We start from the raw sequence: 24,614 nt of genomic DNA, 5'->3' as shown, positions 1-24,614 counted from the left end.
AGGCTCTCAGGCCGCATTAACTAAACTCTTTTCCAAGGCCCAAGCAAACACATGCTCCACTGAATCCCAAAACCCCATCAAAAATAAGAGAAAGCTACACCTCCTTCCAAGTAAAGGGTTAATTGCTCCCTATGCTCTCGTTACAGAAGATGTGCATATTCTAAACTATATTCTAAACTAAACTAGGTATCATTCAAGGAACAACAGAAACACTGTGTACACATGGTACTCCAGAGGAAATTGGGGATGGGCAGTTTATGTCCACACCTTCAGCTATTATACTCCTCAGCTCTACCAATTCAGAAACACAAAAACAAAAGAAGTTTTCTTTTTTATCTTTCCAAATATCAGCCCTCCAGACTGTTTGCTCAGGAAGGCATTTTCTTTGGTTCTTTGACAAAAACAGATCCAGTTTTTTACTCCATGCTATACTGAACACTACAATTTTTGAAGTTGTTCTCCTTCATGAAAATGACAGTGCTCATTAACTGCCTCATTAGTTTAAAAAGTGGTTTCAATTCAGAGTTTCTTATCTGTAACATTCTTGTATATCTGAAAAAATAAGTTATTTTTTAGAATACAACAAATAAAACACCTCTGCCTTTGTTTAACTTACAAGGTTTCCTCTGGTCTGTTCCTTAATCATTCAAGAAGATATCTGAGCAAGGGTTCATATTATTACTGCAGCTCTTGCACATTCCTGATGAAATAACAACCAGCAACTAGCTGTACCCGTATAGGCCACACCACACATAGCAAGAACACTGTCTCAGATGAGCAAGACTTATCTACCTTCTTGGCAAGTTTGCTAAGGTTGTGAAACAAGCCATGCAAGGAAAAGAAGCCAGTATCTACACAAACTCAGAGTACAGCCCTCAAATTACAAGGCAGTCTTACTAATCACCACCATAGTAATGCAACCATCCCACCATACCTTTCTATATCCTCTGAGCTCAACACCTACACCTGTGCAAGGGTGGTGCTCAGCTATGAAAGGAGCAAAGCATCTGTTACAGAAATCCCTCTTTCCTCAGTGCAGATTAAACCCATTACACTAATTTGCCCAGTTTGGTAGTAGCTTCCATCACACTATTTCTGCCAAATTTGGTGCTACTCTTACATAAAGACCAATTCTATTCTAGCCCCTTGCTAAACTGGGAATAAGAAAACTTACTTTTATATTTGCTTATATTAATAGGTACAGCCATGGTTGATCAACAGCTCCTGGTCTCTAAAACAATTAGCACAAAGCATGGGAATGAGTTCATATCGCAAGCTGAAACCAAGACCTCTCAAGCTCCTTTCGACAACACCAACTCTGAATTGGTGAGAATATTTTTGGTTAATGGCTGAGTTAGGCTGGATTTCAGCTGAAGACCTCTGGAGAAAATGCTGAGTAGCTCATTAGAGCTACTGTATCCAAACCCCCAGTGATTGTTAATTGAAATGATACATATGTATTCTGCACATAAAAAAACTATGTTAAAAGAGCAGAAAAGCTACAGATTTAGGAAACCCTAACATCAAAGTTACTTGGCACTTACAAACAAAAAGTAATTCATGAGGGCTGATCTCAGTGTTATCTTTATCATTTGAGCTCTGTGAAAGAAGCCAAATGGAGCAGCTTTCTCCCAAATACCAAACATGAAGTCTGAAACCATAAGCATCAATACTGCTGGAACAGAGACACTTTAAAACAGTTTTGGAAGGGCTTGTTTCCACCACATAGGATGCCACTTTAATTTTGATATAATAAAAAGGACAGAAGTCTATTTTTGTCCTTATACAAATACAATACTGATTACACATACAGGGAGTAGCCCTGTTCTAGAAGATAATGCTGTATTTGCAGAGCCCTAATTCACACAATAATTTCAACCTTCAGCAATACCTTAAGTATATTAAGGTTTGCTGTGTCCAGTGAATACCTTTATGTGCCTTTTACATTCACAATCTGCTGCTCTGATCTGTGTTACTTGAAAATTAAGCACATTTTTAATGGTCTGCAGCTGATTTACATAGTACAACAGCTCTGATCAAGACAAACTTTGCTGAAATTTTGAATTCTTCATAGCCATCTTTGAGAACTTTTATCCTGTGCCACATGCTAAAGTGAACACAGACTGATGAACATTTGAGTAGCTGAAGTTTCCTTCTTTGGTACTGGACTTAAATTCTACAGAGGAAACCAGGACTTCAGTCTGTAACTTCCACCTTCACTGGAGTGCTCCCCAAAACAGTTGCTTTTCTTGAGCTTTGGTAGAACTGATTTTGAAATAATTTACTGAGCAACTCATACAGTCCTGCTCCAAACCAGTACTGCCACTGCTGACAGCTATCCGACTAACAAAGACGGCCAGCACCCTAGATTGACAACCCTTTTAAAACAGCTTGAAGTTAAAAGACCTGAAGAAAACAGGTGGTGTCCCATGGTGAGAGATCACCGTCCACCATCGTCTACAGGCCTGCCCAGTCACGTTCTCAGCTCATGAGACTCACACACTTGACCCCTGCGTCCCTCTCCCTGCCTCACATGCAGGTCTTGGAGGGCTGTGGCATCTCTCTGGTGCTCCAAGGCACATGCTGAAGGAGCTGGCTCTCCTGGTAGCGGTGTGCTTATATGCCACGTGGGTCAGAGACCGAGAGAGCAATTGTGGTGCTCTGCCAGGACGGAGGAACGAGAGCTGGTTACCAGGGGCCCATGCCCTGAGGGAAGGCCCACTTGAAGGCACATGCATCAGCTGCAGTCCATCTCTCTCTGTCACATCATCACGGACCCACATGACTGACACTGTGTGACCCCATGCAAAGGCACACTAAGGAGAGTCACGTATCAAAGGAGAAGTAAGCTGAGAGCTCGGCATTTTATTCCAGCTTGCCCTGCACTATAATGCCAACATAAAAAGTTGGACGAAGAACATGCAGGTCCCCTGATGGGCAGACATGCTAAATTGGCACCTGGGTTCTTCTTGAAAGAAGACAGCACATAAACTTTAAATAACCTACTCAGAAACCAAACCTCTAGGCTATTCATATCGGACATGAATAGTTGGACACGCTCTTTGCAACACAGACTGATAGTCTAAGAAGGGGATAAAGCGCTTTGTGAGAGGGGTCAGTGCTGGCCCTTGTTATGTTTTCAAAACTTCTAGTCAGACCATGCAGCTTGGCTTTACAGACAGTATCACCATCACATGTATCAAGGCAGAGGAATACGCATAACCATAGCTCTTTTAACAGGAGTCTCTATTATCCAAATACATAGACAGCCATCTGGCAGAAACCACCTTCAGGGCTTGCACATGGTGTTTACCAGCTGTCAGAGGATCTCTTCTGAATGACTGATCAGCCAAGAAGAACATACCTATAAACAGTTCTTCCACTTCAGATTTATACTTTGGATATCAAAAAGTATTTAAAAGCCAGTACATGCCAATGGCACAGGCAAAGCTCTGAGAAAAATTAGGACATTTGCATCCAAGGGCTGCATTAACAGGTAGTTTTCCACATTAAGTTGTCTGTTATCAAAACCAAATCCAACACACCTAGCCCTGGAGGAGAACACTCTTCCACAGCAACAGATGCTGCTGCAGATGTAATAGGACTAATGATATCCCAGCTCAGGAATACACAATGAGAGTTGTAGGTGACTTATTTGACAGAAAAAATGCATGCAATGAGATTTATTTGCTTAATTCCTTTAAAACTTCTTTTACTTGCAGTGGAAATGAAAGACAGTAAAGGATATCTCTTCTAAAAAAGGATAATTTCTTTTATATGACTGTTCTGACCCGAATATACTTGTACAGTCTTCACGTCTGGAGAACAGATACTCCTCAGGTGAACAACAGGACATTAAGTTTGACCAAAACCAAAATAAATTTCATTTCAGACTGTCTTACCCACAGAGTTTCATGTGAACACTTTTTCTCCAGGTAACCTACAACTCCCTTATTTGATAACTTTGTATCTTGCAAGGCCATGTGCATTTTTTTTTTCAGCAAGATAATGCTTTAAATTACACTCACTGTAGTAAACAGGTTAGACATTGTTCCCAACAAAGCAGGCACTGAAGAGAATACAGATCCTTTCCAGCTGTAGCAATGACCTATTAACACTGGAAATCATAAAAAAAGAACATAAACGGGTGACTCAAAAGAGACTGTTCAACCAAACCAATGTGTAACAAAGCCTAAATGTCACAGAGTCCTCAGGTCAGGGCAGTAACACTGTACATGAACCCACTGACTTGGTGTCTTTACATCATGCTGGCAACACTTCTAAGACAAGAGGGGTGGATATTGCTAGTGCTGGGCATGACTGGGGATACAGTGTTTACCAGCGTAACACAGCTCTAGCAGTTTGAGCCTCAAAGGAAAAAGTCTACCACTAACCACACAATACGAGAGCAGGAGGGCTACCAATTTGACAGAATTTACACCCAATAACATATGGCAAACTGTATCCCGCTCCCAAGCCACCGATACCAGAGGTTGGGAAGGACGCACAGGCCATTTACTGGTATAGGAGATGACCATAACAAAGAGGAAGCATCACCATGAAGAGGGGGGAAAATCAGAATTAGAGACTCACCCTGTGACTGTGCCCACATGGGGAATGGAGGTGCAGGGACCAGGCTGTGCTAGGAAGGTGTACACCACTGTCACTTAACCCTGGCTATGCTGTGTATCTGTAAAGTCCCATTAGGCTGCTGTAAGAAAAGCACAATTCTAAACTGGAAACAGCATCTAGAAGGAGACCAACAACGCATTTGCAGTCTCTACCCTGCTGCGGTATCTATTTCTACTGTGTTTTCTGCAAGCATGTGTATTAAAAAAAAAAAATCATTGTTCTTAACGTCCAATTTTTTACAATCACCCTTCTTCCCAAAAAACTGGTATGAAAGATGTCAATCTGTTTGCCCACTGTCTGTTTGATGCATTTCCTTATACCAAGAACTGATACCTGAAACCTGGACAAAGTTCGCTTTTCTGTGGCTTAGGGCAGGATCTATCATCTCTCAGCTCCCTTATCACTTTACATGGGTGATGGGATACGTCCTGCCAGATCTTCTTGGTACAACAAAGCCGCCAAGACTGTAAACTGGGTGACCAGGGCATCCCTGGGAATGTCGATCTCCCTGTCAGCCTCCTGCCTGCTACAGACCTGAGACCAAGGCTCTGGGCTCACCCTGGAACCCACGCCAGCCCAAGGAGGGCACTCCCTAGGAGGCTCTACTGACGGCACCTCGTAGGCACGGCCAAATCTTACCTCTGGGCACTCAGATTCAGTAATTCCCACCAAGCTCTGTTTTACTTCTTTCCTCTCAACTACCCCTCTATCGTTCCCTCCTGCCTACTCTGATACAATATGAGATCAGACTCCCAAATGAAAAAAATAGTACAAGTTTTCAGGCTGCAACTGGTTTTGTAACGCGGGTGCTTCTGGCTGTTAAGTACAGACAGCCAGCTCTCTGCATTGCCAGGACGTCACCCTGAAAACACACCCTTCGAGAGGGCGAGACTCCTTTCAGGCAGGCCTATCTGTACGAATAGCTATTCCTGTAGTGCCATCTTCTGGCTTAGGATGTAGGAACACTACAGCTGAAGATGGGACTGATCAAGAAAGATACTTTTTTATCTGTTAAAAACCATTACGACAGGTTTAGACTATGGATCAATATGCAGAAACATCCAAACCACGGGAATTCTCTCAACAGATTATGTACAATCACCTCCCAGTAAATTGCTGGTTTTAAAATGCCAAGATTATGAAAAATATCTTGTAGGACGATCTGCTTTGCATTTTGAACCATTACAATCTTGCTTTTCAGTTTTTATTTTATTTCTCAACAAACATCAAGGCTCAAAACTCACTTTCTGCTTACAATTTTTGTGCCATCTCATGACTCCATGAGGTAGTGCCTGAAGGTTCCCCAACACCACATGGGGAGTGAGGAAAGCATACAAAGTCTCACTGATGGGGACTGTGTATTGTTTTAACTCAATCCTCATTACAATGACGATTGGTAACACCTACTTTCTAGTCAGTTTGTATTTCAGGGGTTTGTTGGTAAAGGAAGCAGGAGCTCTTTTCTCAGTGAAAGATGCCCATTTACAGCTTAAAACTTTTCCAAACGATTGACTCGGGAGTATTACCCGTCAGGGCTGTGCCCCGTGCTGCAGGGCGACCACATGAGCTGAAGGGAGGAAGAACTACGAGCAGACTGTTAAATCTTTATCCTTTCCCCTAGCCCCAGTGGTTTTCTCTTCCTGAAGGTAACGTTCTCTCCATCCCTTGGAAAGCCCCTGCACATAATCATCATAAAACACCTTCCTTTGGGAGGCAGCCCTCCAAAAACCCCAAAAGCATGCTAAAGGATTGTGGTGTGCAGGTTCCTCAAATTAAACTCCCCTGACATCAGGAGGCCGCGGGGTAGTTCTCTCCCAGGGAGCGGCCGCCAGGGCCGGCTGCCGCCAAAACGGGCCCTGAGGGGGCTGCCGCGCCCGGCGGTGCCCTCCCCTTCCGCACCGCCTGGAGCAGCCCTGACGGGGAGGCAACGCCGGTTCCCCGCCTCCGTCCCTCGCCGGGGATGGAGCGGCGTGAGGTCTCCCCAGAGCCGGCCCGCCTTCCCCGGGAGGACTGACAGCCCGAGGAGCGCGGCCGGAGCCGCGGCCCGGCTGGGAGCGGGCCACGCCCCGCGCAGTCACACAAACAGCCGCGGGTACAGCCCTTCATCCGCCGCGCCCCTGAGCCGGCTTTGCTCCCACTCCCGTCTGTAACATGGTTTCAAAACCTCATTAGAAAGATAATAATAATACGGATGTTTCATCATAGTGCTGTTGCAAGCGCAGGTGTATTAGAAGGGACCTGTAACCGCAGGAAGGCGGGAGCAGGGATGGCTACAGGAGTGCGTGCGGCAGAGGCTGGGAGCGGCAGAAATCCTTCCCCTCGCCGCACAGGATGAAGAGAGGAGCAACCCTGGTGGAACTGAGAAGCTGCCACCAAACGACTCAGGAAGAAAACGATAACAAATTCATAACATTACCAGCCGTAGGCCGCCCGCCCTCCTGCCGCCTCGGCGGCGGGTGCCCCGCTCCGCCCTCTCCCGGCCTGTCCCGTCCCGGCGCAAGATGGCGGCGCGCCTGCTCCGCCTGCGGGGGTTGTTGCGGGCCACTGGCCCCCAGCCCTTCTCTGCCCAGGCCAGGTTAGCGGGGCGCAGGGCCGGCGTTGGTGGCATCGCCGGGGTGGGGAGGCGGGTGTGCGCCGGGCCGGGCCGGGCAGGGCAGGGCAGGGCAGGGGGTACCCGGGCGCTTGTGGCCCCGCCGGGGCACACGGTGAGGGTGGGCGTCTGCCCCTACGCTTGGGCGCGTAAGGGGGGTGTATGTACTTGTCCGTCTGCGTGGGTGGGGTTACACGTGCTATATGTACCCATAGAATCTAGAGGTACATATGTATGTGGTGGGTGTAGACACCCGTGTATATATTTGGAGGGATCTGGATGTGTGCTCTGTATATGTGTGGTGGGAAGGTTACAGGCACAGGGTGTATATATGTGCATGTAGGCGTGTGTGTATATGCGTGCGCTTGTGCCCCCATTGCAGGAGGCAGCTGGGGTCTGGGTGAGCGGCTGGTGCCTGGCGGGTCTGGGAGCCCCTGCGTGCCCTGGGCTGCGGCCTGAGCCCCGGGAGCCCCCTGTGCCCAGTGAGCCCCCTGTGCCCGGCGGCTCTGGGAGCCCCCCCCCGAGCCCCTGGGCTGTGGCTGGGCCTGGGAGCCCCAGAGCCCCCTGTGCCCGGGTGGGTTTGGGAGCCTTCGCGCGTCCCTGTGACGGGGCCGACCTTTGCTCCACTTCCCATCCGTGCTTGGGGAATGCCAAGTCCCGTGGTGACAGCAGGTGATGGGCCAGACGCATCCTTGCCTGGACACCCCCGTCACCCGTGGGCCCGTGGCAGCAGGGCTCTTGGGCTCGGGGAAGTGGGTTTTCAGGGAGCAGAAGCACAAGAGAGTGCTCGTGCCTCCTCAGACCTCCGAATTGTGTCTCCTAGGGCTGTGGTGGGTGTGAAGGAGCAGCTCGGCCCTTCCCTGTGTGTCTTGTCTGCGAGCCGCAATTAAAAGGGTGGGCTTAAATAAAACTCAGTATTATCTTAAATGGGTTTAAAAATAAGGTGGAGCTTTTGGGACAGTCATTGTGTGCCTAGCATGGGAAGCCTGTGTTTGAGGATGCAAAATACTGAACAAGCAAGTTGCAGTACTCAATTTCTTCAAATAACACTAGGAGTAAATATAGAGTCTGTGTTTCAGGGGCCTTTAATCCTTTGCACCAGGAAGAGCATGAGTAACTTCATGTGGCAGTACATAAAGATCTTTGTCTCATTAATGGAGTAAATAAGTGTAGGCTCAGCTAAACTTTGTGGGACTACACACAATCATTATGCAATGCTGGGAAACTGGTGCCACGGAACTGAGGAGGTGAACAAAGTACTTTGAGAACAGAATAGCAAATGCCTTTTCCATTTAATATAGCTCCGCTCTGTATTTATAATTTCTGATGTTTTGTGACAATAAAATAAAAGCAAGTCAAAGAACCCAATGCACAAATATAAGAAGTGAATTTTTGTTTCAGCCCTAAAGTAGTATGTCATCCTTGACATTCCAAACCCCTACAAAAGCTTTAAACCCTTCCCTGTTACTTTGTAATTATACTTCCCTTGTGTGGTTTCAACTACTGACCTTTGCCACTGTTTCAGTTTTTCTTAAAGAAGCATTTTATTTTTACATATGTTTTTATCAGAATGTGGGGAGGATTAGCCTTCCTGTACAATAAAAATACTGAAAGGCAGAAGGAATTAGAAAGTATCACTTTAAAGGTTAGAACTATGCAGATATATGTGGTAACGCAGAGTATAATACGGCCCTCAGAGTCTGCAAATCCATGTTGTACTCGCTTTGGAGCGTGTGAATTTTCAGTGTCGTGGATTTGCAGTTTTGGGACTTTTGGGGGCATGTATAAAATGAACAAAACCCACAAAAATGTTTACTCGTTCAAAAAGTTACCCCCTCAGTGTAAATTGAGCTGAATTGCGTTTTGGAGATTGTGTGGCAGGAGGAGAAGGCAGTGATGATTTTTAGCATCTCTTATGAACAGAAACTTTATCTTCTTACCTATGTATGTATTACTATTGGTTTTAATTTATTTGAAGACAAACCGGTCTTGATCTACTTTTCACAGCCCAGTGAAGTACAATGTATGTTAGGTCTTTGTATTTATTGCGAGTATCCTTTGGACTTAACAGTGTGCTAGAGTCATAGAGTGAACTATGTTTTAAAAACATGGGTGTTTCCTTTCTTTTAAAAGGGTTATGTGAATGGGGGTGCCTGTGTCCTAACAGATATTTTCACGTAATCTTTTTTCAGTCCTCTGCAAACTGAACAGCACAGCACAAAGCGCCCAGAACCATCTTCTGCTAAAAGTTTGACTGATATAGGCACTCGGAGGATCTTCTCATCAGATCATGATATCTTCAGAGAGAGTACCAGGAAGTTCTTTCAGGAAGAAGTGCTGCCTTTTCATGCAGAGTAAGATACCTCTTAAACATTTTCATTTGCCAAATAATGTGTATTCTTCCCCCAAAGTTGTCTTTGGGGTGTTACTCCTAATATGATAGGATAAACAGGTATTTGTTTTAATTTACAAGCTTTCTATTTCAAGCTTACTTAATTAAAACAAACCTGCCTGTGAAAATCATATGTGAAGAAAGCCACACATAATCAAAATTCACTGCATTCTTTGAGCTCCAATGTAGGCAATCTGGCATCCTCGTCTCAGGCCTGTGAGCAGACAAATGCAGTTTACAGAGTTGCAGCGAAAGTATCCCTGCCTGTAGGTAGTAACTCTGACACCGATGTCTTGGGGGTAGAGTTAAGGAGACAATTTAGTTCCCACACTATTGTACTGCTGTCATCCAAAAAAGCATAGATGTTGTGTCTAGGTTATATTGCAGTAGATTTTTTAAAAACAGTACACATAGAATGGTAAGCTGGTTTAGATATTACGAAGAAACTTGGGCAAAATATCTTTTTTGCTTCTGTGGAAATATGTTTTGTCTTCTGCATAGAGTAGAAGTGTCACTTCTGTTGAGCTAGAGCTGGATGTTTTTCACCCTTATTTTAGCTATATCTGATCATGTTATAGTTGGGGAAAGAAAATAAATGGGCTCAGAACATGGTTTTGAACAGAAAGTGTAAAGCCGCAGGAGTTTCTTAAGCAATTTTTACTTTACTTGAAAAACATTCTGGCGTAAACATCAGGGGGTAGCGAAGGGCTTATTCTTAAATCACGCTGCTAGGTGTGTTTCCTGATGCAGTTCACAGTGTGTATCCACAAACAGTTGAGATAGCAGGATTGAGTGGGTGGGGTGTTGTGGCTCTGGAGCAGAAATGAACAGCAGGAGGTAATGGAAACAGCTTACGTCAGGGTTGTTGCCAGCTATTTTTTTTCATCCTCAAACCATGACCTCAGAGTAGTATGCTTTTCTACTGTACAGTCCTATTTGATCCACAAGAACAGATGCTTTCCCTCATTTTTTGTTAGAATGACTTCTCATGCAGGTTTGTGAGCAGGTAGGTAGTGGCCCTGCTCCAGGTTACTGAAAATCCTGTTTGCTAGTTTGCTGACACAGCGATTTCCTAGAGAGACTGGAACAAGTTGGACTTGTGTTCTTGCATCACTTTAGTGACCTATGAACCCTTCTGTTCTCACACTTTTCAAGTAAACAAGGAGGCTTCAGGTATCATATATTAGTCAGCTGGGCTGATGTGAAGAGACAAGTGTAGCATCAGTGAATGCTGTTGTGGATTATTGTGAGGAGGAGAAGCTTTGGTGACGGGTGAAGTAGAGACAGGAATGGGCCTGAAAGTGGGGAGGGGGGAAGCAAAGGTGATCACGAGAGAGATTTGTTTTAAGATTTCTAGTATAGGACTGAAAGCTCTGGGAATGAGCTTAAGTATGTAGGATAAGATACTTGATTAACTGTGGATAAAGTGCTGTGGTATAGCTCTCCTGCACACAGGTGTGTCAGAGGAGTGTCTCTGATATAATCTAACATATAATTTATTTTCTTTTTTTTAAATAAAAAGACATTAAAAAAATAAAAGCTTTCCTGTGCCATTAGTGGCCATCCAACTTAATAGTAAGTTGGTAAACTCCATGAAGAGGCACTATTTTTCCAAGAATAAGTGATTCCTGTGGTGTTAAAGTCTGCAAACTGTTGGCAGATCAGCCTCAAGTACCTATTTACAAACTTGAAACCACCTTAAAGCAGTAATTTACCAAGATACAGTACTGACTTGTAATAGGTGTACAGGGACCAATTTTTATATAAAAAGTTACAAATGTGTTAACTCTTGGTTCTTATAAAACAGTTCTCATTGGTAGAGTTGGAATCTTTCACAAAAAATTCTGATGTGTTATACCCATTTTGTACGTGGGGAAAATGGAATGTCAGGAAGATAAAGACCTGCTTCTAAGTATCCAGATGGTTGTGGTGAAATCTAAATCCTGGTCTGGTACTCAGACCAATAAGCAGTACTGCCCTTCATAACCAGGCTTAAAGAGATGTCAGGTTAGATGTTGGAAGCAAGAGTTTGAACTTGTTATACGGTTGGTGCCCCTGTAATGCGAGTAGCATCTGTGGACTTGAAAAATACAAAACCTATTATTAAGCCGCTGCTTCTTAGTTGAGAAATACAGTGGTCTGTGTACCCTACACATTGTGTGTTGGGGAGACTGAGAGTTTCTTCTTATGCAGTGAAACCTGGCTGCAGGTGGTCTAGTGTGAAGCAGCAGCCATCACAAATTAACAGTAGAGCATGGGGGATTCAATGCATGACTCCGTTCTTGTGTTCATTTTGCAGATGGGAGAAGGATGGCCAGGTGAGCCGGGAGCTCTGGGAAAAAGCTGGACAGCAGGGTTTGCTGGGCGTTGCTATCGCTGAAAAACATGGAGGTATCGGAGCAGACATTCTCTCTTCAGCTGTGGTCTGGGAGGAGCAGTAAGTACTAGACGCTTCAGGAAGAATTTCAGTGATATTACCAAGAGCCGGTATGCGTTTCCATAAGATGTCCTCATTGTGGAGTATGTTTGCTTACAGAAAATGGTGTTATCTTTCTCATGGAAATGATAGTTTAGACATACGTAAGTCCCTCCTGTTTTAAGTATTCCGGATGATTGTTTAAGTAACAAATGTCATTGTGCTCCACCTTTAGGACTTTGTGGCTGGGGAAAGCGTTTTAGTTAGTCTGATAAGTTACACGCTCATTTGACTGTGAAAGTATATTCTATAAATAACAGTACAAGTGCCACAAGCTCAGGTTAAGTCTGAAACTTCCATGTGGTGGGGCTTTCTTCATTGCTGGGTCTACTGTTACTGTGTAAAGTTCAATGTTTAAATCTTTGTAATACTTCTGTTTGAACTTTTTTCTTTTTTTTCCCCCTCTCCACAAGGATGTATGTTAACTGTAGTGGCCCAGGATTCAGCCTTCATTCAGATATAGTCATGCCCTACATTGCAAACTATGGCTCCGAAGAACAGATTAAACACTTTATCCCCAAAATGGCTGCAGGCAAGTGTATTGGAGCTATTGCCATGACAGAACCTGGGGCTGGCAGGTAAGCTAAATACTGAAATAATGATCTTAAATCAGTAGACAGCACATAATGTTCTCAGTTAAAAAGATTCCTGACCCTCCTGGTTGTATGGTTATCTTAGTGACTAGACAATATCTGAGATTAGGTAGTACCTCAGAAACAACTGTTGCTTATAGAGTATTTTATTATAACTTTGTCATTTCAAGATACTCGCTCAGAATCCATTTCAGTATCGTCCCACTGTGGGCAAATATGCTTTGTTTTTGCTTTTATAGTCCAAGTTTATAGTCACTAACTTGCTTGTCATATGAACATACTTTTAATATGAAACACAGGAGAAAATTACACACCTCAGTAAAGAGGGCTTGACTTTCCTATTAGCTTTTGTTGTGGAACTGAACACCTTACTTTCTTTCCTCTGAATCCTTTCAAGCAGAGGAATGTGCCTCCTTGCCCATCATTATTGAAGGGCAGACAGCACATGTTTGGAGTAGACACAGCGGATCTGGCCAGTTTTCCAAAACAGAGAGAGACAGGTGAAGAGCAAAACCTGTTGGTGTCATGCTTCTACAAACAGTAGATGTTGCCAGTGGCTTTTTACAGAGCCTTCTCATCAGGGTTGAGCCTGCTTAGAGGATGTGGGTTTGTCTGGTGGTTGCCATCTAAGGCATACTGGTGTAAGGGGGTGCTGACCCATCGGTGTCAGTGCTTGTATTATACCACTCTCCACAAGCAGATACATTAAAATGGGACCTCATGCTCCTGCACAATTGCATAGATTTATCATCTGTTTCCACAGTGTGCTTGTGGTTTCTCTGTTATACTCTAAGCTGTTTCACTGTGTTTCACTATCTTCGTATGTGTTTTCACTGAGCCTGTGCCTGCACGGTATAAAATCTACCTTATTTTGTTAGATTTTATTGGGTAGAATATTTATTTGGGTAGAATTCAAGATACAAATTGCAGCTTCTGGAATGGTTTCTTGAAGGACCTTTTGAATTTCATTTTAGTGACTTGCAGGGAATACGAACATATGCAAAAAAGGATGGAAGTGACTGGATTCTTAATGGGAGTAAGGTAAGTAAGCAGACATACATACCACTCGTAGGCTTTGGGAACTGAATGCGTTTAGACAGTGAAGGATGTACACCACTGTATCTTCCCCCAGTCCTTGCACTTTGGGGTTTTTTGTGGGTTATGGTTGGGGGGGGGGGGGGGCAGTGGGGGGTGTTCCCAGTTACTTTTTTTTATAGGACTTAAGATATTTCTGTTGGTGGCAATTTACAATCCAATTTATGGAAGGGCTTGAGTAGGTTCTTTTTGTAGCTTTTAAATAACCCTATCAAAAGGCCTATTTTCCCCTTAAACTGGAAAGAAAAGGGGGAAGAAAAAAAAAAAGTCCTGCATAGTATAAGCAGTTTTTAGCATCAGCAGGGCTGGTTTTTAGTACTGAGGTTGAACAACAAAATATATGTACTGCCACTGTGAAATCTTCTGTGGTCTGAGTAAAAACTTGTGTTGCCACAATGAAGCTGTGGAATCTTTATTCAGAAGCCTGCTGGTCATGTAAGGAGAAAAAAACTGCATCGGGTGTTCTGTGTGTGTGTTGTCAAGCTGTTGCAAAGCTGACAGCATTAACCTCTTCGTTCACTGCCATAATAAAAAGCAAGAAGGCAGAAATAACATTCAGATGGAAGTGTGGATTCACCAGGACTTTTTTAAAGCTATGAAGTGTCGTAATCTTTCTTCCCCCCTTCTTCTGTACTCCTGCTGATAACGTGGTACTGATAGAGACTTCTGGCCTTAGCAGAATTTCAAGTGGTGAGAAAGAATGTGTGCAAGCAAATATGTACATACAGGTGGTCAAAAGGATACTTGCTCATGCTGCACAGTTGAAGCCTAGCAGGACAGATAGCTCGTTTCTTTTGCTGGAGTTAAATGGATCACTTTGGCAGGTTTATGAGTCATTCTACAGGATTATAGTAAACAGTTGTGACAAGAAGCCACTGATAGTTTTGCATGTTATACCTTGCTAATTTAACTTCTAGAAAAGAGAATCTCTGTGTCTTTTAATATCTACCTTTGATACCATATTCCTTCTTTATCATGGGTCAGGCAAAAGAAACAGATCCTTGCATTCTTTAACTTCACACTTCCAACCCACACAATCCTTCTCAAACTAATTTCTACTTTAATAGACCTTCTTCCAAAACACTTAATTCAGAAAGCTTGAACTTTAAAATTCTTCTGCACACTTAAACCTTGCCTTTCAGTTCACCTGTGAAAGTGTCAATGCAACTTTTCTTTCTGCTGCTTGCTCTCTTCTAACTTCTGTCCACCTAGCTCGTTGCTTTATTCCAAGTTGCATTTTTTACAGGTATTCATCACTAATGGTTGGATGAGCGATGTAGTGATTGTGGTTGCGGTTACAAACCGGGAGGCCCAATCTCCTGCTCATGGGATAAGCCTTTTTCTGGTGGAAAATGGAACAAAAGGTTTCATCAAAGGACGCAAGCTGAACAAAATTGGCCTGAAAGCTCAAGTGAGTTCATGCAACCCCTAACGTGTAATAGACCTTGAGGAATTCTAAAACTGCTTAATGCCTGGTGTTAGCTAAATAAATATAAAATGGAACTGTGGTGCTATTCTAGTTCTTAGGCTTTAGAGGACAAATGATATACACGCAAAGAATGTATGCTGAGTTTGCCTGTGGAAGTCTGAAGCATGTGATGTGCAAAGAGAGGCTGAGGAAGCTAGATTTGTCCATTCTGAAGAATCCTGGAAGGACAGGATTTTATCGGTGTCTTCAGCTCCATAACGGTTGGTTGTAGAGATGGTGGAGCCGGGCTCTTCCTAGAGGATCACAGTGAGAGTGGCAAGGGACACAAATTACATTAAGGAAAATTCTAAGTAGGTATTAAGAAAAAAAAATTCACCATAAAAGTGATCAGATACTGGAACAGGGGCCCAGAGGTCATGGAGCCTTCATCTTTGGAGCTTTGGAAAATATAACTGGACAAGGCCCTCAGCTGCTTGCTTTGCTGGACCTGTTTTGAGTAGGAGATAAACTAGGTGACCTCTGGAGGACCCTTCCAACCTAAATGATTCTATGATTTCAAGTTAAAGTGTACAATAGCAAGAAAAAAAATGGGGCAAAAGAAGTGGAATGAAGAGATGAGAATGCTGGGCTATAAACTGTTGCATTTAAAATCCTCTTAGGACACAGCCGAGCTGTTTTTTGAAGATGTGCGGTTGCCAGCCAGTGCCTTGCTTGGAAAAGAGAACAAAGGCTTCTATTATCTGATGACAGAGCTCCCTCAGGTAGGAGGAACGTGAGTGTTTGCTGTCTGTAGGAAGAACACAGAGACAATTTTTGTTATTGCAAGAATCTGCCTTAGTCTAGAAGATTAGGTATTGTGGGGAGCCACCTTCGGCTCAGAGTCAGGGTGTCTGTAGGCAACATTGATACTGCTACTTTTTAACTGAAATACAGAGTTCCTAGTGCTAAAATTGCAGTTCTTTGAGCATTGGTAAAAATGTTGATATTCCACCAGCTCAAAGCCAGATCTCTTAATCAACAACCCAGCAACTGAAGAACCTGAGGGTGGTGTATTTAAAAGAACATACCACAGTTTTCTTGTATACTTCTAGCATGGAAACACTTTGCTTAGTAAATTAAATATAGCTTAGAGGTGTCTGATGCATTTGGCATTCTCTTTAAAGAAACAAGCGAGCACTGCTGTTCTACATCTTCTAGCAGTAGAAGCATATTAAAGATAGAGGGAACTCTTTCTTTGTCCCTATAGCAACGTAAAGAAATTGTTTAGTTGCCAAAATACCTTGCTAGTGGAAATAACAGTTTATGACTTAGTTTACGAAGTTTTGGAATTATTTGGGAGGACAAAGAGGCAATGTGGTTTTTCAAAATGTGACTGTGCTTTGTCAGAACTATGACTTTGTATTTGCCTCATCTGGTAGGGATCATGCTTATTTAATTTTATACTGTGAGTAAATACGAAACATGATCAAAGGAAATCTTTTAGTGCTTTAAAGAAATAGATGCCCTCATAAACAGGTTCAACATGATGCATCAGATTATTTTGATGGTGCTAGAAGTAATTGTTCTGTACTTAGTTTCTGTTTTTCGACAGGAAGGAAAAAAAAGCCAGGTTTTTTTGTAGATTTTGGGGCGTCGAAATTGTTAAATATAACAACTTAAAGGTTTTTTTAAACAAAAAAAGTTTAAACAGTTGTTGTTTAAGCTGAGCAGTAAAAACAAATAATTGAAACAGAATTTAATGTGGATTTTTCAGTCAGAAAGAGTCCAGTGGTTGATTTGTAGCTATTTTTTGAGTCATTGTTGTGATTGAACATTACCCCAGAAAAGACTTAAAAATGGGCTTCAGGCAGCAAGGCATTTGTCGCACTCATTAATTTCAGTAATGCAGTGTGTCTGGTTTGATACTTAGTGTGACTTCTACCCCCCCCTTCCTTAATGAACAACGCTGAACATCTGTGTCCCAATTGTGCATCTGATATGGAGAAATGTAGGACTGATTCAACTGGATTCCATAATTTATGTTTCAAAAGGAACGACTGCTAATTGCTGATATGGCTCTTGCCAGTTGTGAATTCATGTTCGAAGAAACAAGGAATTACGTGAAGCAAAGAAAAGCTTTCGGGAAGACAATTGCAGCCTTGCAGGTGAGTTTGAGCTGAGAGACTTGTATACAGATTCCAGTGTGCATTTACTTTACGTCTGTGTGTGTGAAATAGTGAGCGAATGAAAATCCTTGGGATGATAGTCCTTTTCAAGGGACTATTTGCACAGGTTTCACTGTTGGACTGTGGCTGCTGTGTGCCTCCATGCCCATCATTCATTTTTGAAAAACAAAAATAATAAAAAACCCCAACACCCCAAAGGCTTTAACATGTATGTATTTTACAATTCAGTTAGATACCTCCCAGCAGTGCTGCTATGGGAAGGGAAATATGCAGACAGAAACTATGCTGGCTTTTTGCTGCTGCTGAAGAAAAATTACCTTGTTGCTCTTCGGCTTGCGTTTTACTGTCAGAGGTCCTAATCACAGGGTCTATTACACCTCCATGTATTTCTGTATCTGCCCGGAATCCTATGGACTGCAGAAGCACTTGGCATGTGTGCAGGTCCTGTGTTCCTCCGCACATAATGCGTTGCAGGAAAACAAACTTTGAGGCTGATGCTGGTGGGGGCTCGCAGGCGGTGACCTTGCTGCCTGAATGCCTGCAGAGGTGTCTGTCTGTGTTCAGCTTTATGGGTATTGTAATGAGATTCCTCAGCTAGCAAAGTGACTGCATATAAAACTGTCGTGTCATTCTCTGTGAGCATACCTCACTCCTGACAGTGGTAGTTAATTGTGTTTTGAGACGTTTATGCCTATACTCTTTCGTTGCAGTCATAAACCACATGTTGCTTTCCGCAGTATTGCGATGTTACAGTTTTCCTGAAAACCACATTAGCTGTTAGGGCTGAAGCAGACCAAACTCCTGCATGTTTGTATTTTAGGATAGAAGTGACTCATGGGTTAGAGGATGTTGGCCACATCTTTCTTTTTTTTTTTTTTTTTAATAAATATACTTTTGAAATAATTTTAAAAACCCATCCATTTCTAAATCTTGAGACTTCCTTTGTCAAAATCAAAGTTGTGAATAGCAGCAGAATTGGGCCCTTTAGAGGCTGGAATGCTTGGTATCCTTCAGGAAATTACGATCTTCATCTGTTTTTTAAAGTTAACATTCAGAAATCCATAATTCCAGATGGAATTTAGTATGTGCAGTGTGCAGCTTTAACACAAAAATAGTATATTTTTCCTTTTTTTTTAACGTAGGTAAGGGATGCTTCCTAATTGTAGTAGTTCACTGTGCAGAGACCTCAGAAATAATCTCCTTTTTTAGGTTAGCCCACTGCCAACCACCAATAAACTTAATAAAGTATATTATTTTTGCTAAAGTAGTCCATTCTTGCTTACCTTTTCAGTTGCCTTCTTGTTGCTGACGGCTAGAATGTCTAATTAGAGCTCTGCCTTGCCTAATTCATTTAGTCATGCCACAGTACAGTGTTTGAAATTAAATCTTTTCTTTGTAATAGTAGGCTGGTCCATTTATTGTCAAGGGAAGCAAGAAGATTTGTTTACATACGATTTTAGAACTGTGAGATTATAAAAATTTTTTTTTACTAGCTGGCGTTTTTATCCCCTTCCTACCAGAATTACAAGAAGATGGTCGAATGCTTACCTGGTCTGGTTTTACATAACCTCAGTGATGGATTTTTACCTCTTCTATCTAGAAACCCCTTTCTAATGTGACAGAACTCAGTGTTGAAAGTTAGTCTAAAATTTCCTTTGTTTTGGCTTGTGTCTCTTTGCATGTGACTTAAACTCTGAAGAACAGAATGCATAGAAAAAGCATGCAATGGATGAAGAAATGCTATTTGGGGAAATTAGTGGCTTTACAGAGTAAAAGGACATTTCCCCACAAGAGGGAGCTGAGAGTGACAGAGCACCCAGTGCCTCCTGCTCTGTGCTGTCTAGGAATTTGTTTTCAGGCTCTTGGGGTTTTTCTTTTAAGGTCATGTTTTGAGTTGGTCTTGAGAAGTACAGGGCAGTAATTTTCCCTAATAAGATTGGTAAAGACATCATTGTATGGAAAGTAAACTGTCTTCTGGTGTACAGAGGCAAAGTTGTTAGAAATGATTTCTAACCAAAATCCTTTTAGAAAATGCTTCATTTTCTACTTCAAATGTCACTTAAAAACTGTACTACTTCTGCTGTTTCTTTCATCTGCCTCCTCTGTCCACTTCAAAATAAGACGGTACAGCACAAGTTGGCAGAAATGAAAACGCAGATTTGCGTGAGCCGAGCTTTTTTGGACAACTGTTTGCAGCTGCATGCAGATAAACGTCTGGACTCCTCCACAGCTTCCATGGCAAAATACTGGTATGTGGTTAAAGTAATTTGGAAGCGTTACTTGCATGATCTTGACAGGAATCTAATGAAAACACTGAACTGTTCAGATCTAATGAAAAGATAAAATTACTGTCTGATTAATAATAACATTGTCAGCTTCTAATAGAGACCACTAGCTTTAACTTTAATCATGTAGTCAACAAAAATCTTAGTTACATTGAAAACTAGTCTTGGTTAAACAGATCAATTTCAAAATAATAGCATGCTTTTAAAATAGGTTTCCATTAATAACAAGATCAGGACTTGGCTTTAGCTTCAAGTAAAGGTAAGTACTTCATTGGTATTTAGACAAACATTTACATTTTACTGTAGCAAATTGCTGGGTGTTTTCTTAGTTTTGTTTTGTTGTGGTGTTTTTTGTTTTTTTTTTTAATGGGGGGTGTTTGTTGGTTTGGGGGTGGTTTTGGGTTTTCTTTTTTTTTTTTTTTTTTTTTTTTTAAAAGCACACGTTTATTTGAAGCTCATGTAATACTTTTTTCTTAATGTTACTTAGCAATAGCTGTTAGGCCCAGCCAGTTTTTGGAGCTATCTGGTTTTGGGAAGAAATAGTTGGCTACGGCTATTGCTCTACTGAGACTAAACAGTGCTTTCCTTTAGTGGCGAGAACTCCTCCTCCCTCTCCCCATAGTTGGTGGTGTTATCTTTTAGCTTAGGTTTAATCAGAGAAAGCTGGATGAGTAGAAGCATCTAGGATAGTGGCACACAAATTTGTATAGTTTTATTTTGCTTGCAAAGATGGGACAATAAAGCACATCAGACGTGAACACATAATTTTATGGAAGATGCACAGGTTTACAGTTTCTGGACTTTTAAAAAGAAGTATAGAGGAAGTGAGCAGAGAATACTAAGGGAATCCAGGGAGAATATTTACAAAGAAAGGAAGGATTTTGATTGAGTGCTATTCCTGGCACTGATTACCTAGAAGTACCAGGTACATAAGCAGAGGCATTCAGTTTTGAGGAGGAGGAAACAACTAGTGGCAGCTCAGATATGTAGACTTATTTTCTCAACTGATTTCCCAAAGCGAGGCATTTGAAAATCCCCCACCCTCCCAACTGTTTAGTGCCACAATTTGTTGTGCATTTTCCCTTTCCCTAATAGAGTCCCTGTGACTCCCTTCCATAAAGCTATCTTAGATGGTCTAGAAAATGCTTGAATGTAGAATTGCTTTATTCTCCAATGTTTCAGGAGACTATGTCCAGTTAATTTTGCTTCAAACCTTTGTATAGTCAATGACTTGAGTTAGAGCTTTGAAGGATTTTAAAATATAGTTTGTGTATCTCTTTTCTAGTATCTGATGAAAGTTCTGTAGGTTTTATTTTGTGGTGACAGGTTCTATTATATACCTAAATTAATTTGAAAATATATTTAGGAGAGACAGTTGCAGTAACTCATGGCTGCAGACTTAAAGTTGGTATAACAAACTGTAAGGATTTAACTGGATGAGGGGATCGTTTTGAGAAAAGGACTCTTACATTCCTCCATGAGAAGCAATTGACTTGAATAGTCATTTACGTCTGTTGCCATTCTCAAAGTTGCATGCTTAGGAAGTTGGATGTTTTTTTCATGTCTTAACTTTAGCTTGAACTTCCAGTGCAGTTAAAATCTCATTTTGCAGTTAAATCCATATTTTGCAGTGAGCAATCCTGCTTAAGAATGACAATGCTTTTTAGAATTAAAAACTATAAAATCTATTGAGGAAAATAAATTATCCCCACATGATGATTATACTCAAAGAGCATCCTGGTGTGTTGCTAGTGGGAGTGGAGAGGGAAGCCTGTGATGCTGTTAATTTTTGACAAAGCTGAGGGATTTGGTAAGAAAAGAGACTATATCAACCTGCTTTACAAAAGAAATCTCTTGGCCTATGAGAAAGGTAAACAAGCTTGTCTGTTTTGAAAGCTTTCCTTCTCCAAAAGCTCTTCTGTAAGGAAAACAAATCTCTAATACATTAGACTGAACAGTATTTATTTCTTACCCATCATGAAGGAATAAAAAAGTCCGTCAGAATATAAAGTATTTTAATGGACAGCATTTCAAATCAGTTATATAGAGTAAAATGTTTGGTTATATTTTTGTCTTGCTAACTCATCTGTGTATCTAGTAATGTTTCACAGCATAACATTCTCCTAAAAACAAATTTCTTTTTGGCCATTTAAGGTCTTCTGATCTCCAAAACAGCGTAGCTACTCAGTGTGTGCAACTGCACGGAGGATGGGGGTATATGTGGGAGTATCCAATTGCAAAGTAAGTGTGACATATCAGACTTGAGTGATGAAGGATTATCAGCAAAGTAAAATGAGGCACTTCTTTACGTTTGCTTGTCAGTTGTTTTGTCTTAGTACTGATTTACTGTTCCTCTTCTCATCATGTTTATTGAAAGGGAATCTACTGTACAGATGTCTGCAGGAAGCCTTTGTTTTGATTCTCCAAATAATTCATAAGCTGTTGAGCAATTATTATATATCTTTTCACAAAATAGAAGTTGCTTTTCTAGAAGAAAATGTTAATTGAAAAACCAGAGAAGCAGTGTAAAAATAAAAATGAGGGGAGCTAGTTTGTATGTTTTATCTGAAATTAAATGCATACTTATGAAGGAAAGAAAACATCTTGTGTAATACCACAAAATAACAAATTGCCTAATCAAGAACATGACTGGCTACATTCAGATTTTTTACACCTTTTAAATGAAAAAGCTAAGAGATTTATATGTAGAAAACCGAATTTGCGATCTCAATTTTTTGCTCCCTTTATGAATTTAGGGACATTTATGAAGTTCTTCTGTATATTTCCTCGTGTATTATCTGTGAAGATGTGTTTCCTTTTGTGTACGTGCCGTTTGTCACACTGAGTTTTTGGTGCTGTTTTTATTTAAAAAAAGAAAAAAAAAAGGGTAATCTGAGAAATACCAAAACCAGAACTGCTGTGCAGTTGTCATAAGCAGATAAATTAAACTAATTTTTTTAACTGAGTAGGTTTATATTTTTTTAAAAATTCTAAATACATTAAGAGTATGAAATGTTGCTTAAAAATAACTTTTTCCTGCATGTTTTTAATGAGTGTAATTCATGAGTGTTCTGCACCCTATCTTTCTAAATAGGAGGGCCAGCAAGCCCTGTTCAGGGTGTCCTCGAACCTCTGCTTATCTGTGCGTGCAGTAGTTGTCCATACAGGGTTTTATTATCCCTGTGGTTCAGCAACATGTGTGTTTCCAGAGAATGCCGCATTGCTCCTGGGCTGGTCTCTGTATAATGAAGCAGAATTAAGATGGAAAAGCACATTGTCATTGTCCTGTGTGCTGTCACCAGCTGTGTGTGTACTGGGGCCGGTTCCAGCATGAGGCTGGAAATGGTTTGGCTGCATGCAGCTTTTCGGCTGCTGGCCCAAATGGAGCTGGAGCTGGTGTCAGTAGAAGGCTGTAGCCAGCTGATGCGAAACCAGTCAGCACTTTCTTTTCGTCTCAAGGCGTTTGAGGCCCACCTCAACAAAAGAACTGACAGCACCGTTAGCAGTCCTCTTGACAGGATCAGACAGGCCAGGGCATTAGAGCAAATTACCACGATAACTATCAGTTTGGCTCTGCAGGAGTTGTTTTTTCACAACAACAAGGCACCTGGGTCTTGCGGTTCTGCACGATGTGTGTGGTGGGTGAATGGGGTCTTGGGTGTCTGGAGTTGTGTTATTTCTCAGGTGATGTGAGGAAAGTAGGGAACAAGAACTGGTGGGGGAAAAGTGGTAGGAGTCTGGTTTTATAGAGCTTTTATTTTATTGTTGTTTAATTAGGGGGGATAGTGGAGACTCTGCAATGTAAACAAAAAAACAGGGAAGAGATACCAACCAGATTCCTATTTGGTACGGTACCTTGGAAAGGTGTAATATTTCAGGTGGTTGGAACCTCTTTGAAAATGTGAACCTCTTTAATAGCATATTCAAAAATAGAGATCTTCAAAGATAAAACTTAGTAGCTTTTTCTTTTTGATTGCCTGTCCATTCTGAAGAATTGTTTTTAATCTTTCCTTGTTTTTTTTTTTTTCCCCCCCTCAGAGCTTTTGTGGATGCCCGTGTTCAGCCCATCTATGGTGGTACCAATGAAATAATGAAAGAGCTTATTGCTAGAGACATTGTCAGTGACAAGTAGGGCAGATGCTTACTACTTTGGAGAGTCTCCCAGAATCTTTTTATATTGATATATGACATAAAATCAGACATCAGAATGTAAGTAAAATAAATATGGTGCATCATATACTTTCAAGGAAGTGACAGTAAAAAAAAAAAAAGGTGTTAGTAACAACAGTGTGCTCATATGCAGATTATCTAATATTTAATGAACTTGCAATTTAAATATCTTTGGACAACACAGAGTAATTCTCTGGGTTCCAAAAGTTCTGCTAGTGAAAGGCAATTTTGTGTCTGTAACATTAGGCGTAGCTCAGTCTTTCAGACCTGATGCCATTATATTGAATCCAACCCTCACTTTCCAGATTTGAATCTCTTCTCCAGAGAGGCCACATTTCTTAACACATAAACAAAAGTTAATGTACCTTTGAATTTGTATTTCCCTTTGACAAGTATCACTGTGTCAAAGCAGAACTTGAAACTTTTGCTTCTGTTACTGTTCACCTGCTTACTGTGCAGCAGCCACCCGCTGTAGGGGGAGGGAATGTACCACTGACCTCTATGTTTACATGTAACCCAGAATGCCTTATTTTAATTACTTTGTTGAAATAAATATAATAAAGCATTTCTATGCCATCTCATGGTTGTCTGCATTACTTCAAAGCCTGAGGAGAACCGGACGCTTCCTCTGCGCCCAACATTCACCTCAGGGCTTTGAGGGGGTGTTTTGAGGGAAGGGAACGTGATGATGGTGAATATTTTTCAAGTTATTTCCAGGTTATTACCCCCAATAAACATGCTAAAAGGGCTTTTGGGGCCTTTTTTTAATTATTTACGCATCCCGGGG

At 41.7% G+C, this 24,614-nt stretch overlaps 1 protein-coding gene across 1 annotated transcript; it reads left to right on the top strand.

Annotated features, from left to right (window-relative positions):
* Positions 1 to 6,902: 6,902 nt before the first annotated feature.
* On the top strand, positions 6,903 to 24,403 carry ACADL (acyl-CoA dehydrogenase long chain). Its single transcript, XM_074829723.1, has 11 exons — positions 6,903 to 7,207; positions 9,415 to 9,576; positions 11,914 to 12,051; positions 12,504 to 12,668; positions 13,658 to 13,724; positions 15,025 to 15,189; positions 15,867 to 15,968; positions 17,238 to 17,351; positions 19,494 to 19,621; positions 21,812 to 21,898; positions 23,696 to 24,403. The coding sequence occupies exons 1-11, from the start codon at positions 7,134 to 7,136 to the stop codon at positions 23,787 to 23,789; spliced, it is 1,296 nt and encodes a 431-aa protein (XP_074685824.1). The 5' UTR covers positions 6,903 to 7,133; the 3' UTR covers positions 23,790 to 24,403.
* The last annotated feature ends 211 nt before the right edge of the window (positions 24,404 to 24,614 follow it).

The sequence above is a fragment of the Strix aluco genome, chromosome 6 (genome assembly GCF_031877795.1).
Source record: "Strix aluco isolate bStrAlu1 chromosome 6, bStrAlu1.hap1, whole genome shotgun sequence".
Classification (NCBI taxonomy): Eukaryota; Metazoa; Chordata; class Aves; order Strigiformes; family Strigidae; genus Strix; species Strix aluco.
Note: the sequence above shows the minus strand (reverse complement) of the source record. Positions and strands in the feature narration are given on the sequence as shown.